The 19,134-nt window shown below is 41.2% G+C and overlaps 4 protein-coding genes across 4 annotated transcripts; all 4 read right to left on the bottom strand.

Annotated features, from left to right (window-relative positions):
• Window positions 1–377: 377 nt before the first annotated feature.
• TM35_000232230 (uncharacterized protein) lies at window positions 378–1,175 on the bottom strand (the record flags this gene model as incomplete). Its single annotated transcript, XM_029027463.1, has 1 exon — window positions 378–1,175. One exon carries the CDS (start codon window positions 1,173–1,175, stop codon window positions 378–380), a length of 798 nt encoding a protein of 265 aa, XP_028881318.1.
• A 1,611-nt stretch (window positions 1,176–2,786) lies between these two features.
• Window positions 2,787–7,766, bottom strand: TM35_000232220 (uncharacterized protein; the record flags this gene model as incomplete). Its single annotated transcript, XM_029027462.1, has 1 exon — window positions 2,787–7,766. One exon carries the CDS (start codon window positions 7,764–7,766, stop codon window positions 2,787–2,789), a length of 4,980 nt encoding a protein of 1,659 aa, XP_028881317.1.
• Window positions 7,767–9,547: 1,781 nt separating this feature from the next.
• Window positions 9,548–14,413, bottom strand: TM35_000232210 (uncharacterized protein; the record flags this gene model as incomplete). The annotated part of the gene is made up of 1 exon (XM_029027461.1): window positions 9,548–14,413. The coding sequence occupies one exon, from the start codon at window positions 14,411–14,413 to the stop codon at window positions 9,548–9,550; it is 4,866 nt and encodes a 1,621-aa protein (XP_028881316.1).
• A 1,388-nt stretch (window positions 14,414–15,801) lies between these two features.
• On the bottom strand, window positions 15,802–18,276 carry TM35_000232200 (uncharacterized protein; the record flags this gene model as incomplete). Its single annotated transcript, XM_029027460.1, has 1 exon — window positions 15,802–18,276. The coding sequence occupies one exon, from the start codon at window positions 18,274–18,276 to the stop codon at window positions 15,802–15,804; it is 2,475 nt and encodes an 824-aa protein (XP_028881315.1).
• Between the last annotated feature and the right edge of the window lie 858 nt (window positions 18,277–19,134).

Here is a 19,134-nt window from a genome sequence, read left to right as displayed (position 1 = left end):
AAAAAAAAAAAAAAAATGAAATAAAATAAAAAATTGGTTGGAGCAGCACAACATCCCTTTTTCTTCTGTTTTATTCATACACATATACATTCCATATGCACATGTGTATGTATTGTTTCCCTCTTCCTTTACAACCCTTGGTGTTCCCTTTATTGCAGTACTCTCCTCTTCTTCTATTTTTTTTTTTCCTATTTGTGAATACCAGCGGAGACATTACCATGTGAGAAAAACTTATGCAGCAATTACTTATACCAACAATTAAAGAAAGGTAATAATGACAGAGGAAGGGGTACAGCAAAGATATATCCAATCTTTTTTTTTTTTTTTTTTACCCTCCTACCAAAATACACACGACAGACATATATATACTTTCACTGTTACTTTGAAGATTGCGAGCTGCGATCCTTGAATACATCCCCATCATCATAGATGCTCATGTCCATTTGGCTCATAACCCGCACGGGTTCCGGCATGATAACGGGCTCCGGCATCATTGGTACGGGCATCGGCGCCATCCAGTCGGGTTCGAGATCCCGCGATGAGGCCGTTGACGACCGCCGCCGGAGTTCCATATTTCCCCACCGCCCGCCGTTGCGCATGACAGTCGTGCGGTGCGAAGTGACGCCGCCGTATCCCATTTTCCCGCGCCGCTGCAGACGGCGGGGCTGCGCCACGTCCTTCCCGCTCACTTCGCGATGAGTGCCGACGGCCCGCGCCCCGCGGTGCTCGAACGCCTCCTCCCGCTCCGCCATGTCGCCGTAGTACATCTTCAGCTCCTCCTTCTCCTCCATGTTCGTCAGGAAGACCTCCTGGGCCAAGTCGCGGGCACTCATGCCGCGCGAGAGACTGCTGGGGCGCGAGCCTCTGGAGTAGATACTTCCGCTACGCGCTATTTTGCCAGTGGACTGGCCCGCCTCAGACGGCGGATTGCGGAAGGATCGACGAGAGAGTAATTCTCCACGATCCTCTTCGGTCATAGGGCCACACAAGGATTTCTTGCGCTGCATCGGTTCGCCGGATCGTCGCGATCCCGTGGATGGGGGTGGACCCTGTGTGTAGATATCATATCCCGCCTGATTATATAAGGGCATCTCGCCAGGGGCAAATTGAAACCCGAATCCTCCCTGCGGAGGGCCATACATGCCAAACTGCGGTGGATAGCCACCCGGACCCATTGGTTGGTACATGGGAAATGTTCAAAGAACTCTTGTGATTTTGTTGATATTCTACTAATAAAGAAGAGTATACCTATATATATATATATATATATATATATATAGATATCGATATATATATTTATATATAGAGTGTAAATACCTTCGTTTCGTTTCTTATGCCTATCCACCACAATGCGGAATATTGAAGTATAAAATCCTTCACCCAGATGTGGTGGGGTGAAAGACTTGTGATTCGGTTTGCTCTTTCTTGATTGTTCTTTACATATTTAACAGTAGAAATAAATGGAAAAAGAGTAAATCATATTTTGATACGAGAAACAACTATCATAAAGAGGGAATTCAATCAGAGATTATAACAACAATCAACGCAAAAAAGATGACGGTAAAAGATAATACAGAAAAAAGTATATAAAAAAAAAGACCAATATGTAAGTAATAAAGAAATTAAAAAACAAAAGTAACGCAAATAATTTGGGGGAGAGGGGGGGGGGAAAGAGTATGTGAAGATCCTCTAGTGCAAACATATATCATGCTGGCAATGAGAGATGAAAATAAAATACAAAATATATGGAGTAATTACACAGAATCCATCCAGAGCTCGTTTTGCATTCTTCTTCTTACTCTCCACGTCATTCCACACCAAGCCCCGGACTTATTATTCCACCAAAGAATAAAAAAAAAAACCCAAAAAAAAATGTGGTGGAATAAAAAAGACCTAACGATGAAGAGGTAAGAAAAAAAAAAAACAAAAATAATAATAATAATAACCAAAACATTACTAGGTGAGCAGATCTACCCACGGTAGCTACAAAATAAAAATAAAAAATGAAAATAAGGTCGAATTATAAAAACAGATACATAAGTACATATTACTGATTTACAAGAGATATCTCTTTCCACCCACCTCATATAACATTTTCCTTTTCCCTTTTTCTTCTTATTCTATCTATTTTTTTTTTCCTTTTCTTTATTTTATCCGCTGTACCACAGCAGAAAATAGGAGCTGTTAATACCAAACAAATGGGGTGGAAAAAGAAAGAAAAAAAAAACTAACAACCAAATCAAATGCGAGTTCGCGCTCTGGAGAGGGCCACATCACAACATGTGGTAGAAACAATGATAGTTTTGTGTGCACGATAAAAAAAAAAAGAAATGATGATAAAATCAATGTAGTTCTCTAATGTAATCATATAGCAAAACCACAGAACGATGGTAATCAAAAATAGAAAAAAAAAGTCATAACAATAAGCAAAAAAAAAAAAAAANATATATATATATATATATATATACGAGGGGAAAATCTTACGGTACAGACAGACGACGATTTGCTGTACAAAGAAGAATAATAAAGAAACTAAAAAGAAAAAGTAATAACGGGGAGGTATTGCGGTAGATACAAGGAGTTTTCATTAACCATTTTCAGTTATTTTTCTTGGTTGGAAATTACCCATACACGTCCACGCGTGTATAACGGATATCCTTTATATGAGAAATGGGTAAAATGAACCAAAAAATTAAGATATAAACAGTGTTTATTTATTTTCGTTCACTTCTTCTTTTTGTTTTTATTATTCATTTATTTACTTATTTATGAACTAGTCATGAGACCTAGTTGGGGGTGTAAGTTGGAGGTACAACACCTTTTGGTTTTTTGAGTAACAGCACGGCATCATTCAACATCCCCTGAAGTTTCTCCATCTGTGCTGTCAATATTTTCTTTGCCGATCTTTCTTCTTTTTCCCGCATTCGTTTTTCAAGAATCTTCAGTGACTCCCTGGCGAAATTCACAAATCCCCGCACACTACCGTAACGGGGATTCCCACATGGAAGAGCGGCCATATTAGTGAGAGTATCCATCAAATTATGTACTTTCCCCTCGTTATCGGTGGAAGAAAGAGAAGCCACACATACTGTTAAACATGGTCCTTCATATATATATCGTAAAAGAGTACGATCCATCTGAGATTTAACATCTGAAGATTCTAAATATATAGAAGGATTACCTCCCACCATGGCAAAGAAAAGTGAACTCAAGACAACATCATTTTCATCCCTTTTCACCCGTTTTAGGACCAATTGTACTGCAATCATTGCCCCTTCTGATGCCTTCAGGGCATATGATATACCTTCTTGTAGTTGTATTATATCCTTTAAAGGGATGAGTTTAGCACCTTTTATTAACGCTCCAAAAATGGGTGAAACGTCAAGTTTATATTCTCGGAAAGTATCATCTGGAATAAGAAGATCACGAGCCTTATTATTTTTTAAAGCGATCATCGAGAGAAATAGTTCACTATCCGTATTAAGTGATGCTAAAATACGTTTTACCGTTAATTTTAATAAATGAACTTCATCTTTAAAAGATACAGATGAAAGTGTAAGTACTGCTGTGTTTAAACCAGTAAGGAAACCTCGAATTAATTCATCAAATAACTTGGAATTTAAACTTGAGGTGAAACTCTCTTGGGAGACAACTTCATTCACAGGGTATATGTTACCATTACCATTTTCATCCATAACGTTCACTTCTGCTCCATACTTTTCTGCCGTTACGAGCATACGATCAGAATATGCTGTTTGAATAATAACCAAAGTGGAAACGGTTTTGTTTTTCTTACAAAAGACCTTCTCTGTGGAATTAAGAACATTTTGACTCATGCTTGCGTCATCTAGTACAGCAAGTTCATCCAACAAAGTGGTTAACAAGGGTTCAGAAATATTGGTATAGGAAGGAATAGGTGCCTTTTTAAAATCATTCAATAAATTCTGATGATCCCTTAGAATAGTTTGACATAATTCAATAACGTCCGCTTGTTGCCTTCCCAAATCCGCCTTTCGCATCTTTCCATTCACTTCTTCATATGTTTGCATTAATCCCTTAACAGTTGGGATTTGAATACGCATCGGGTGGTAAATAAGAACTTGTACCTCATTTGGCACAGATCCCTTATCTTTCTCTTTCAACATGCAGAGTGTTGTGTATGGACAGCACATAATGCCAGTGAGAAGCAGCGTTGTTGCTGTTGGTACCAACTGAGGGGCATCGCATGTAGTCGCTGTGGTGTGCACAACAGACGCACGTGTCACTTTCACATCACCGTTCGTCATTCGTCGACGTTGTGTTGCACAGAATATAAGCGCTGCGCCGTGCATCATCACATCTTCGCGGTGTTCTTCCGCTTGTTTCCACGCGGCCGTGCAAACTTCCCTCGCACGGAAGGCGTTCGATACACTCACAACACGAACTGACGCCGGCGTTGGTGGCACAAGCGGTGAGGAAGATAAAGACAATGGGACACACTTCTTCACATTCACATTAGTAGTAGTAGTACGAGGAGAAGCAAGAAGATCGACTAACAATGTATCCCCACACACAACGGCGCAGAGAAGATCCATCACTACTTTTTCACCGGAGGAAACATTCTGAAAAACATCAGTGATGAGTTGCTGCACGCCCTTCCACAACACATCCTCCTCGTACGAGAGCGGCAGAGGAGTTGTAGTGACAATGGCAATATGGTGTTGCGTGAAGAAACGGGTACGCAGTGATTCCAGTGCTTCTCCAACTGGAGGGGCTTTTCTGCAGCGGGATAACACATACCTTGTTCCATTAGTATTATTATCATCCCCATTATAATGATCATTACCATCATTCGTGGCTTTTTCCGTCAAATACATTACTCTGTTTTTCATTTTCATCCTTGTGGGAGAAGAAGAAGAAATTGGGGGGAGTTGTATACTCGGCCCTTGTAAAGCATCATCTATCATACGCGTCTGCGAAGGTATCACGTCCTGCTTTACTTTTCTTTCTTTTTTTGTTTCCATCTCGTGGGTTGTAGAAATATTCCTGATAGTATGATTATCTTCTTTCCAGTTTTTCTTAGTTACCATGTTGACTTTATTTTGAATATTACCCCTTCTCGTCGGACTAAGAGGAGATACAAGAGATGTTATCTCTTGGGTACCAATTTTTCTATCACCGGTATCGCCCTTGTGGAGAGTGAGCATCAATACACTCGGTAGTTGATTAGATAATATATATTGGAAAAACGCTTGGATTGAATGCGTCCAATTCTTTTCGAGATGATCCTCTTCCTGAAGTTTTGTATTCTCTCCAGTCATAGATGCAATGAAGGAAGATACAACGACGGTATTATTCCCCTGTTTCACTAGAAGCCCTAAAGAGACAATTACAACACTTTCTTTATCCAAATTCCCTATGGCATGCTTCTTCGCCATTTCTACCATTTCGTAGAATACCTCTTCGCTTTTTACCACATGTGCCTCCACTCCATTCAATACTGGACCAAAGAAGGGCAAATACACAACAGAGACTTCTTCTTTTATTTTACCATCCGCCTTCACGAGATCCATTACCATACCTTGTGAGACCAGGGCAATCGATATGCGGAGTTCCGCACGGCGTAGACCAAACACTCCCCGTACGGCTTGTTGAATAACAGACCACGCGGGTGATTCCATGGGTGAGTTTACAACAGAATGTGCATCCACTGCAAGAAGTGCCACGTTTTCTCCAAGAAGAAATCGGTTGCATAATTTTCTAATTCGTTTAGATGGAACCCCCATGGGGTTTACAGCAGAGAGTTCAACAAATTCCGCTTCTTCAATCATACTTTTTTGTAATTTTAGTTTATCATTTACGCATAAAAGAGAATCCGCATCGATACCTTTATAAGAAAGTACAACCACTCCAAGTTCGTTCACCATTTTTTTATTCTTGTTTGAAATGAAACTTTCAGATTCAAGACTTTGTTTATTATGTAAACCACATGTTCTTCTTTCCAATATGACGCTCCAATCACTATCTTGACAGTTCATTCTATCCGCCCTATTGAAATCATCTGATGGGTACTCAGTAACCATATTATCACGAGTACTCAAGAGTGGTAGAGATGTATTGGTATTATTATTATTATTATTATTATTATTATTATTATTCCTCTTTTCTGTATCTTCTGGTAAAGTGTTTATCACTTTTCGTGAAGACCCAGAGAAAACATCCACAGAGACATAATCTTTTTGATGTTTCGTTTTCTGTATTTCTTCCTTGGGAGATGGATATGATATTTCTCTAGAGATTTCTTTTGCCTCATCAATGCAAAAACCACGAACAAGGGTACCTGATGCCTTCATAATTCTTTTTAAAAGAGAAGTGTACACACTCGTTTCCTCTTCAAAGGACTTGGTAAATGGTTTTACCCCACCCTTAGAAAACATTATTTCAAGTGAAGAGGAAAGCATTACATCTAAATCTTTTCTCTGACGTTTAATGGTTAAATTCCCGAAAATAAGAATATCTGAAGCTGTCGTATTCTTTCTGAGTTTCTTCACACACCATTCACAGTCTTTATTTGTACTAATATTAACTGCAATATGTTTGAGTGCCTTTAAACCCATATCAAGTACTTCTTTCACTGTGATTGGTTTGTCAAATGCCCTTTTCCTTTTTCTGGGAAGCATATCTTTTAATATCCCATTTTGAATAGTATACAAAGCCAACGTCATGGTAAATGATTTTTTATTGTCTGTCACCTCAGAATTTAGTTGTTCCAAGATATCTTTCAGTGTCGTTAGAAATATCATAATCATCTGAGACATTGTCTTTTCATCCCATGAAAGTAAAAGTGCCGCCTTATTACCATTTGTAAGATCATTAATCATACTAGATAAGACTTTTGAATGAATTTTTTCCTGTACTCCAGAGTTAATAACCACAACTTCATTCACCATGTAATTACGTCCCCCAAATGAAATCATATCGCCTTCATTCTTTAACAATGGTACCATATTGGGCTTTGTAATATTTCCAAACACTACCAGAGTACGAATTTGAAGATTTTTTAGTAGATTAGAAATATCCCAATGAGATGATATTGATGATAATGAGAATGGATCTTCCAAGATTAGAAAAGGAGACTTCTGCATTGAAGCCTCATCTTTTCCCCAAAGAAAAACTTCTCCCCTTGATAATTCTTTTGGGGATTCCAGTTGTTCTTGTTTTTGTTGTTGCGGCTCCACTTTTTCAAGGTTTACTCTGGTTTTGATAAAAGTAAAATGTGATTCTGATTCTTTCTTGGGCTCATCACAGATGAAAAGAGATGATTTACCCTCCAAACTTCCAACTGATAATATAAAAGAAGAAATTCCTTTCGGTTTTGATATTGTATTCAATTGGAGATTTTTTTCATATCCCGGGTTGCAATCCGCAACACTAGCTAGAGTCAAAGTACCAGAGTTATGAAAGATGATATCCAAGTTCTTTATACCTTCCATAGTATGATCGCATTGTTTGTATTTCAACTCATATTCAACACCAAAGCTGTATGTATGTACAAGATCGCTTTTGCTTTTCTCCCAAAAACTTCTTCTCATAGAAGAATAGTTTATATTATTTCCTCGCCATGAATCCACTCTTGCACTAGACATCATGCAGTGGATATACACAGCATCTGGATAGGGAGATAGTTTATCATTCTTTGGGCAAAAACAATATGTTCTACAACCAGGAATCATCATATCGTTACTGGGAGAAGCGTTCGTGTTATTCACCAACAATCCTTCAGCCATGAAGTTTGATGTGAGATTGAATTGAAATTATTATTTTAAAAGCACCAGCAGAATTTCCCCTGCAACTGCCGGCTAGATGTCTTCTTAAACCTATTTTTTTTTTTTGTTGTTGTTGTTGTTGTTTATGTATAAAAGTTGAAGAGAAAATGAGAAATCATTACTTTAGAGAAAGAATCCATGTACAATACATGATTCTGGAAATCAAGCAATCCAACAGTTTAACAAAAGTTTAAGCAAAATAATTAATTACAGAATCAATACAATCAAACAATGAACAAAACGCATATGCACATTAGCATTAATATTGGAAAGAAAACAAGGGAACTATGACAAAAAAAAAAAAAAAAAAAACCGAAGGGGAAAAAAAAAAATGTCTCGGAATGAGTAGCAGTTGGTCATTTGCAAGTTCGTGAACCCTTCTTGCGATCACGCCGATTAGAAGAGCAGGGGAACAACAGAACAAAACAAAACAAAAAAAAAAACCCTTTTTTTTCTTTTTTTTTTTTATTATTATTATTACCAACTTGTCAAAGAAGAAGGATGTTCACAAACACACCACACACTCCCCTTAAAATGAGAAAGGAAAATCGACGGATCAAAAAAGCAAGAAAAAAAAAAAAAAAAAGTAACGTGAGTCCAGTCACCACTAATAATACCACTATGAAGACTTGATGACAGATACACACACAATTACAACAATCTAACATTTCTTTTTTTTTTTTTCTTTTCAATTTTATTTTTATTATTATTATTATTATTATTATTATTATTATGATTATTATTGTCAACATGACACTATGTTGAGAATCTACACATGGATTTACCACAAGGAGAAAGAGAATGGAAATGAAACACATGACAACGAAGTTCCATTGCGTCATCTACACCTTCTCTGAGTGAACCCGTTCGAAGACGAAAAAAAAATAGATGATGAAAAAAAAAAGCAAGAAAGGACGGGAAATATGAAAAAACAAGAAATAAATAAATAAAAAACATGATTCTGTAGTATTTTATACCTTACTTAAAAAAAAAACCTCCTTCTACTCCATTCTACTGGGATACTCGGGAAAAAGCAAGACCAAAAAATAAATCATCATTTCATTTTTTTGCAGTTTTTTTCTTTTTTTAATCTTTTTCACATGAGTGGGGTATAAAAGCGCAAACATGGTTGTATGTTTCTCATTGCCTCTGTTGCTATCCCCTCGTCTCATTTTCTTTTCTCATCTTCATAATAATACGGATGCATAGAACGAAAGAACAGAGGCAATGAGGTACCCCACACAAAGAAAAAAAATAAAAAAAAAATATAAAAACCCCTATGAAGAGATTATAAGATAACAAAGCACATCACTCGGCTTCAATAAATAAATAAACAAACAACATAACCAAAGATAAAAGTACAAGAAAGAAAGATTTAGTTTCGTTTCCTCCCTTACTTTTATGTCAGTTCCGGAACAAAGGAACAAACGGGTTAACGAAAAAAAAAAAAAAAACAAGGAAGTTGAAACAATCGTAAGAGACCGCTCCCTCCCCCTTCTCCTTCTCCCCCCTCTAGAACATGAGATCTTAGAATATCCATGATCATTAAGAGAAGAACGAACGATACAATATATATGGGAAACATTTGATTGTTCGTTCTATTGTAGATAGAGGCTGAAAGGCAGGAAAAAAAAAAAAAAAATGAGTTACTCAGAGAAAAAAAAAGGCAACCAGGTTGCGTGCCCATTAAGAGATGGTGTTCCCCATCCCTTTTCTTTTAATAATAATTAGCATTTCCTCCTTTACGAATGCTGCTTGTACACCTTTGGTGAACGATCCTTCGGATCTTTCAGCATCTCCTCTGCTTCTTTGAGAGCTGCCTCCAGATTTGCACGATTGGCATTCCTGTGTTCATTCTCGGAATCTGTTCCCGATTTCGAATGAAGATGAAATTGCGCAAGTGCCTTCATGGAAAAGGCTATAAAGCGTCGTAGACTACCAGAACGTGCAGCGGGGTTTGCACTGCCATTTACTTTTTCTGCAAGTTTCCCCATTTCCATTGCAACCTCTGCTTTGGGAGTGTTTGCGGTGAGACCGAGAACAAATGAGGTGACACAAGGTCCACCAAGTGCCAACTGTAGGAGTCCACGCTCCCTATTTCGTGTCTCCAATGCTTTTGTGTACACCCCCACGTTACTGCCTGCCAACACTGTGAGGAAGGAAGACATCATCACATCCTTCTCCGACACCCGCACCTCCTTGTGAATCAGAAAACTGTACAACATGGACTTATCGGACTCACACACAGCAATACCAGCCTTAAGGCGCGCAAGAAGTTCATCAGCCGTTTTCATCCGCGTCATCGTCGCAGCAGCGACACATGGGCCAAAGAGTGGTGAAGCGGCGACCACCAGTGGTTCATAGTCCGCACCAGCGCGCTGAAGATCTTTTGCCGAACTTCCATCAGGTTTTACAGCAACGAGGGCAAGGTACACCTCGCTATCTGTAGCGACCTTTGCATACACAGCTCGACTTGTACGTTCCAGTAACTCAGCACCAGAGGTAAATCCTTCATCATCAGCTGTCAATAAGGCAACGTTACACCCCTTGAGAAATTGAGCAACTGTTTCATCAACTGTGTTAGAACGAATAGTGGAGACCTGTGGGGTACGTTTCACCACCTCCGCCACGGGGAACTTTTTCTCCCCATCAGTACCTTTAACAGTAAAGTCATTCTCACCACCTGTCACATTGGGTGTGCCACCACCACCACGTTTTTCCGTAATAACAGCCACCACACGAACCTTAGAATCAGCACGATTCTCGCTCTCACTGTCTTTCGTCATTTCCAATGGGAGATATACAGCGGGTTGAGTCTCATTTGGTTTCTCCAAAAGTTTTTTGTAGTCTGTGATGCACCGCTTTAGATATTTCAAACTTTTCTCAGTGTGCTCCTTTTCTGATTCAGTGGCTTTCTTCACTTTCTCTTCTGCTCCTGGCAACATTCCCTCCATATATGTAACGCACTGTTTGACACTACCAACACGCGGCTTACCGGCAACCAAGTCCATCTTACGATGAGCATTAAGAGCTTCCTTAACCTTTTCATCCATAGCCGCATACGTAACAAGCATAGCTGTTGAACATGAACCAGTCATAGCGTGTCCAAATAGTTGACGTGAGTAGTTCGGATTTCTCTCCATTATTCCTACAGTAGGCCTCATATCAAGTGAACTCACAACAAACAAGGAGGACAACTTCACATCATTTTCAAGGATTTGTTTTAAGACCGCCGTACAAACAATAAACTCATCATCCTTTACCAAAAATATAGCTTTTTTGAGAGCAGCTTGAAGAGCGACATCCACGTCAGATTCCTTCTTCAACACTTTCGGCTCTGCTCCATTTACCACCACACCGAATATTGGGGAGCTGGCAACAACCAGAGGTTGCGCCTCCGTTTTGCCAAACAAATCTGAAATTACTTGTCTGCCTTTAACAACACTCATATAGAGCGTCATTTCTTTGGTGACACCAGTCTTCTTTTCCAGAGCGCCTTTTAATATTCCCTCCACAAGTTTCCATACCACTTGTTTGTTGATAGCCAACCCTGGAACCATCTCCGCAGCCAAGAGTCCCGTGTTGTATCCATCTGATAGAACAGCTTGCATTCTTTCAGCAACCTTCGACGTAACTGGGGCACCTTCAGTTGTTCCAATATGTTCTTCCACTGTATACTTCTTCTGTTCACCTTTCACGTCAAATTCAATGTGATTGCTTTTAGGCTTCGACCCAACAGCCACCAGAATTTTAAGACACTTCTGCCAAGGTTCAGCACTTTTTTCTACAGCATTATCAGCATCTTTACCCTTTTTGTTACTTGACGGGGACAGACCATTAGACTCCTTACTAGCTCCATTAGAACCAGCATCGTTCATTGACCTCACCTTACTGGGGCTTAAAGCGGAGACAGGTTTTCCTGCATTCTTTACTTCAACCTTTTCCGCTTCAGCACTGTGAGCTGTTGAGGGTTGTAAAGAAGGATATACCTTTGGTTTACTCTCCGGTTTGTCCATAAGTTCCTTTCCATCAGCCAACATTGTCCTCAACTTTTGTAACATTCGTTCATACTGAGATCTTTCTTTGCTATCCTTGGCTGAATCCACGGCAGCAGCAGTTTTATTTTCCTGCTCTGTAGTAAAATCCATAAAGCGGGTAAGGTTACCGCTACGTGGAGCGTTGGTCTTCACACCACGCAGTTTTTCAGCGTTCTTGAGAATTTTGGCCTCTGTTGCAGCATCACTCCCAGAGAGGGCAGTAACAACAAGTGAACGGTTGCAACCTCCGACAACCTCCTTGAATAGAGGCACAGGCACGACCTTCTCATCCTTGTTAAAAATACCAGCAAGATAATCAGCATTCTCCCGGACAAAAACCAACAGGACAGACGAGAGGTAGACATCACCCTTCCCCCCAGATGACTTCTTGATCTGTTTAAGAGCCATATGTAGTACAACTGTCTCCTTCGTGTCTGATGATTTCTTCAGTGCATCCTGCAGGAGTTTCTCAGCGTCCTTTTCGCTCTTCACTGATTTCTCCTCGAGATTTAACAGACAGACACCATACAGAGGGTTCGATCCAAAGCGAACAGGCTTGGCCTGTGCAGATGAACTGGCGAACAAGTCTTTGGCAGAGTCAGGTGATGGCATCGCGACAGCAGTCATATGAGCATGGTACTTGAGCCCCTTCGCCCCTTCATCCTTTGCAAGCTTTGCCATGATGGCTTTCATGAATGTCTGTGCAACACCCAAGCTCGTATCCTGAGCGTTCTTGGTGCTAGCCAAGATAAGAGCAACATTGTGACTTGCTTCCACTTGTTGGAGAAGTTCTTTTAGCAGAATGGAATTTTCAGCTGTCACCTTGCTCGCGCGTAACACTTCATCCGCCTCAAAATCAACCATCTTGCCATCGGAGTCCTTAACTGTGACCTTCTTTTCAGCTTCCTTTAGAGTGACCTTGGAGCCAGCGTTGTCGGTTACTGCCACCAATGAATGTATTCGGTCTTCAAGCAGAATTGGATCGTCAGTAGATGTTTTTATTTCTTTCGGTACGGCTCCAAGTTCTCTGGACTTTCCATCTGTCTCAGTTCCTGCATCCATCTTGGGTTTGCTCTTTCCTTCTGACGTTGAGTCAGACTTTACTCCATTCCTTTCTTCCCTGTTCTCTTGAGACTTTGTGGCTTCCTGAGGCTTTGTGGCTTCTTGAGGCTTCGTGGCTTCTTGAGGCTTTGCGTTTTCTAGAGACCTTGCGTTTTCTTGAGCCTTTGATTTGTCTTCAGTCTTTTCGTTTTCTTGAGACTTTGCCTTTTCTTTGGATTTCGGTTTTTCTTGAGCCAGCTTGGTCGATGAAGTATTCACTGGGAGGTCAGGATCCTGCTTTCTCTTTATGTTATAGTCAGATGTGGGAGCCCAGAGACCACCAATGCCCATAAAGCTAGTACCAGCACCTCCCATACCGTACATGCTGCCCATACCTCTTTGAGAACCATACATAGAACCTCCCATGCCGTACATAGAACCTCCCATGCCGTACATAGAACCTCCCATAGGACCTCCCATGCCGTACATAGAACCTCCCATAGGACCTCCCATACCATACATAGAACCTCCCATACCGTACATAGAACCTCCCATAGGACCTCCCATGCCGTACATACTCCCCATACCCATAGGACCTCCCATGCCGTACATAGAACCTCCCATACCGTACATAGAACCTCCCATACCGTACATAGAACCTCCCATAGGACCTCCCATACCGTACATAGAACCTCCCATAGGACCTCCCATGCCGTACATAGAACCTCCCATGGGACCTCCCATACCGTACATGGAGCCCATTTGGCTACCAGGTCCACCTCTGCCATACGTGCTGCCGTAGCCACTCATTCCGCCAGGACCTCCCATTCCTTGGCCGTAAAACGAACCACCGCCTGGACCATTCATACCATACGCGCTACCACCACCCATAGAGCCCTGCCGTGAACCCATCCCACCGTACAGGCTTCCGCCTCCCCCGTACATAGAACCATTATTTTGGTTCATTCCAGCATATGCACTGCTCGGGTTTCCCACAGCACCGTAGGCGCTGCTTTTTTGGTTCCCCACCCCTCCATACGCGCTGCTTCCTTGGTTTCCCACTCCTCCATACGCGCTGCTTCCTTGGTTTCCCAATCCTCCATACGCGCTGCTTCCTTGGTTTCCCAATCCTCCATACGCGCTGCTTCCTGCTCCGTATGCTGATCCATTGCGCGGCATGCCCGTTGTACTTGGAGGGGGGGCTCCTGCTCTGTTACTCATTGTTCTTGGAGGGGGTGCTCCTGGTCTGGCACTCGTTGTACTTGGAGGGGGGGCTCCTGGTCTGGTACTCGTCGTACTTGGAGGGGGGGCTCCTGGTCTGGTACTCGTTGTACTTGGAGGGGGGGCTCCACTCGGTGCTGGCTTTCCACTTCCCACACTGCTACGACGCGCGAGAGCCCTATTGTCGCCTCCACTTGAAGAGCTCGGTAACGTTGACTGGGGTTTTGCAGTACTGGAGCTCTTCGTGGACGTCGTTGTTCGTCCACTTGACCTCCGGTCCAGCATTCCAGGTTTTTTGGCACTTGACATGGTGTTATTCCTTTATACTTTTTTCTCCTGTAGTTCCTTGTTTGTTTGTTTTTTTTTTTTTTTCCGTTCGGTTTGCTTCGCTTAGACTGACTTTATATAAGGAAATAAAGAGGGAACAAATCGAAACATAAATCCCAGAGGTCACTTCTTTCCGGTACAGTAAAAAAACAGCATAACATGCGCGGAGTTGCAGGAGCAACAAATTTTGATATCACTGAGATCAGAGAGAAAAAACAAGAACGATGGTCAGAAGAAAAAAAAAAAAACCCGAAGACAATGAAAGAAAAAAAAAAAAATGAGTTAATGAAAATAGCATTGAAGAACAAAATAGGGTAAGGTTCTTTAAAAAAGACTTGTTTCCTGCACTGTTAAAAAAATGGTATCATCATCAGCCCCAAGTACGTTCCCCAAAGCGAAACAGAACAGTTCCACTTTCATGCCATTTACCGTAACAATGGGAGTAAATACCGAAAAAACGGAAGGCAGGGGGTGACAACTACAAAGAAAACCATCTGTAGTACAAGAACAAAAAAAAAAAATAAAAAATGACAGAGAGGTGTAAGCATTATCAACCATCAGTAGAAATAGGAAAAAAAAAGTGAAAAGCAGGAAAAAAGATAAAGAAAGAGAGAAGGGGAGAGAATGAAAGATTCCATGGCCCATTTGAAGTCAGATTTCTCTAAATCCCCCAAAATATCACGAAAAAATCGAGAAATGGAGATATGCGGAAAGCAAAAAGAGAATACATTAAAGAACCGAACGAAGTTTCTCATGACCACGGTTCTATTTTACTTTACCCCAACGACCCAATACCTCTCTTTCTCTTTTAAATGAAACAAGGGAAAAAAGGAGTTTTTTTCTCTCCCAGAAACGCATGAAAATCTACACAGCAGAAGCACGCTACAAGAAAGAGCACGATGAAAGAAGGGAACGACTCAAAAACATAAAACCAACAACTCAACGCAGATAAAATATCATTTTTCTTTAACTTTTTGGCCAACAAAGGTCAAATTCATGAAACACGTATTCATACTCAGATAAAAGAAACTGGAAAATATGTGACAATGACATTCTGATCAGGCAATCCACAATAGCTCCCATGACAAGCACAATAAAATAAAATTGAAAAACAGAAATAAAATCCTTTCCTCCATGCCTCTCAATTCCCATATGACTATACTTTAAGGGCCATTATCAGATTTTAAATTAATAACCACATAAAAACAAAACATAACACTTTTACCATTTACACCGATCGACATGCTGTTAAAACACCTTTTTACAGCCCTGCAATACAAAAAAAAAAAACTAACTAAAACAAAGAGAAAGGCAAATTTTGTTTAGAAAAAACACAATTACAAATTGTAGTAGGACGTGTTAGTGGTCCTTTAATCCTTTGAGCGGGGAGGAACATATACCTTTGGTTTTGTAGTCTCTGGTTTGGCCATAAGTTCCTTTCCATCAGCTTGCAGGACCCTCAACTTTTGTAAATTTCGTTCATATTGCGCTTTTTCGCTACTACTCTTTGCTGAATCCACGGCAGCAGCAGCCTTCTTTTCCTGCTGTGCAGTAAAATCCATAAAGCGGGCAACGTTGCCACTGCGTGGAGCGGTATAATTCAAACTCCGCAGCTTTTCAGCATTCTTGAGAATTTTGGCCTCTGTTGCAGCATCACTCCCAGAGAGGGCAGTAACAACAAGTGAACGACAGCTGCCTCCGACAACATCCTTGAATAGAGGCACAGGCACGACCTTCTCATCCTTGTTAAAAATACCAGCAAGATAATCAGCATTCTCCCGGACAAAAACCAACAGGACAGACGAGAGGTAGACATCACCCTTCCCCCCAGATGACTTCTTGATCTGTTTAAGAACCATATGTAGTACAACTGTCTCCTTCGTGTCTGATGATTTCTTCAGTGCATCCTGCAGGAGTTTCTCAGCGTCCTTTTCGCTCTTCACTGATTTCTCCTCGAGATTTGATATACAATTACCATACAGAGGGTTCGATCCAAAGCGAACAGGCTTGGCCTGTGCAGATGAACTGGCGAACAAGTCTTTGGCAGAGTCAGGTGATGGCATCGCGACAGCAGTCATATGAGCATGGTACTTGAGCCCCTTCGCCCCTTCATCCTTTGCAAGCTTTGCCATGATGGCTTTCATGAATGTCTGTGCAACACCCAAGCTCGTATCCTGAGCGTTCTTGGTGCTAGCCAAGATAAGAGCAACATTGTGACTTGCTTCCACTTGTTGGAGAAGTTCTTTTAGCAGAATGGAATTTTCAGCTGTCACCTTGCTCGCGCGTAACACTTCATCCGCCTCAAAATCAACCATCCTGCCATCGGAGTCCTTAACTGTGACCTTCTTTTCAGCTTCCTTTAGAGTGACCTTGGAGTCAGCGTTGTCGGTTACTGCCACCAAGGAAGGAATATGATCCTTAGAAGTCGTTTGGCTCCGCAGAAGGTTAGAACCGCTTTGGCTCCTCACAACGGTGGGTTGTTCTCGCTGAACACCATTGGTCACAACGGTGGGTTGTGCCCCCTGAACACCATTGGTCACAACAGTTGGTTGTGCCCGCTGAACACCATTGTTCGATGACGTTAGAATTGGTTGCAAATTTTTCTTTTCTTGGTTTTCTCCAGAAATAGGAGCCGAAAGGTTTCCGACACCTAACAGGCTAATCCCTGGTCCTCCATTCCCGTATATACTCCCCAAACCGTACATGCTGTTGATGCCCCTCTGGCCACCATACAGAGAACCACCATGTCCAGACTGAATCCTTTGTATGGTTCCTGTGTACATTGGAGGCCTATATACAGAATTCATACCTGTTTGAGAACCAAACATAGAAGGCATACCACCTCCCATTCCATACTGGGGTCCATAAACACTTGTCATAGGTCCACCTGGTCCATACATACTTCCCATACCCATTTGGTTACCGTATGCAGAGATCATTGGTCCACGTTGACCATACATACTTCCCATACCCATTTGGTTACCATATGCAGAACCCATTTGGCTCCCCATTCCACTTGGGCCATACATGCTTCCCATACCCATTTGGCTACCGAATACAGAGCCCATTTGGCTCCCCATTCCACCTGGACCATACATGCTTCCCATACCCATTTGGCTACCGTATGCAGAACCCATTTGGCTCCCCATTCCACTTGGACCATACATGCTTCCCATACCTATTTGGTTACCGTATGCAGAACCCATTTGGGGTCCTGGTCCACCTGGGCCATACATGCTTCCCATACCCATTTGGTTACCGTATGCAGAACCCATTCGGCGTTCTGGTACACCTGGGCCGTACCCATTTATTCCAGCAGAACTCCGTCTCCCTTGAACATATTGGTATGTACCCGCATTTGGTGCTTCTTGGTAGGAAGGATTACTTCCACCCGTGATACCGCCCTGAGCGTTGTTCATGGATGGAGGAACTTTGTTGAAGTCATTGTCGTTGTTGCCGTTGATGCGTTCTGTCCCAACCTTTGAATACGTCCCTACCGGTGCTTGTGAATTTCCGGCACTTGGACGAGATGCACCATCGCTGACCCGCCGTTGCATAACAGGTCCATCTTTTCTTTCACTTGAACCTTTTAAAGCGGTTGAATCGTCTTTGACATCCCCCTTGCTTGTCTTGGGAGGGACCCCCTTATCAGACTTACCAGTGGATGATGTTTTTGAAGATTTCCCTCCCAATTTTGAAGATGAGGAAGACCCTTTCCCATCTGTCTTAGACGATGACGATGATTTCTCCTTCTTTATGGGTTTTGAGTCTGATAACTTTTCTCGTGAAGTGGAGGAACTTTCCGATTTATCGGTTTTGGAGGAAGACTTTCCAAAGAGAGGCATTTGTTTTACCGCCTTATGGTTGCTTTTCCTGTCATGAAAGTAATTAAAAAAAAAAAAAAGGGGGAGGGTAGATGTGGTAGGGTATAGGGGATTGTTAAAAAGCAGTTCACATACACATGCCCAGAGAAAAACTAAGAGATCGGGAATATTGAGGAGCTAAGAAAACAAAACAACAACAACAAGAAAAAAAATTCTCCCCATTCTGCCATTGTACCCGTTGTTATGTTTTAGGGATTATGGCCCTCCATAAGAAATAAAGGTTATCTTTCTCCCTGGGATCACAGTTACCTTCAGCATCTAAACTATACTCACTCACCACCATTTAGATCTCGTCCACTACAAAGGTTTTCCCCTCTATCAACATTCACTTTAATTGACATGTTTATTTCCTTTTTTTTTTTTTTTAATTTGCCTTACTTCTTCCCATTCTTACACACGGAATGGAATTTCCCATTTTCGAGAGAAGTGTTGTAAAAAAGGCAACTTTACAATCATATCAGTTGAACTGAAAACAAAACAAAAATAAATAGAAATCGTCAAAAGACCAAGAAAAAAAAAAAAAAATGCATATGTCATGAGATCAACGAAAAAAAAATAAATAAATAAAACAAAAGAATGGTTTTTATAGCGTCAAACCATGTTTATGCTCTGTGCACGTTCAGGAAACAACGATCATGTACCATCAAGCACCAGAACTCGTGCAGGAACACTGTACACCAAGAAATAATAAAATAATAAAAATATCAATGACAACAGAAATAACCTGAACATATAATAAACCACACACAAATATATATACATATATATTGTAGTGAGTAGAAATCGTTGTATAATAAATTACCCGACAGAGGACCAGGA

Source organism: Trypanosoma theileri, assembly GCF_002087225.1.
Source record: "Trypanosoma theileri isolate Edinburgh chromosome Unknown TM35_Tth_23_V1, whole genome shotgun sequence".
Classification (NCBI taxonomy): Eukaryota; Euglenozoa; class Kinetoplastea; order Trypanosomatida; family Trypanosomatidae; genus Trypanosoma; species Trypanosoma theileri.
This window is presented reverse-complemented; position numbering and strand designations above follow the sequence as displayed.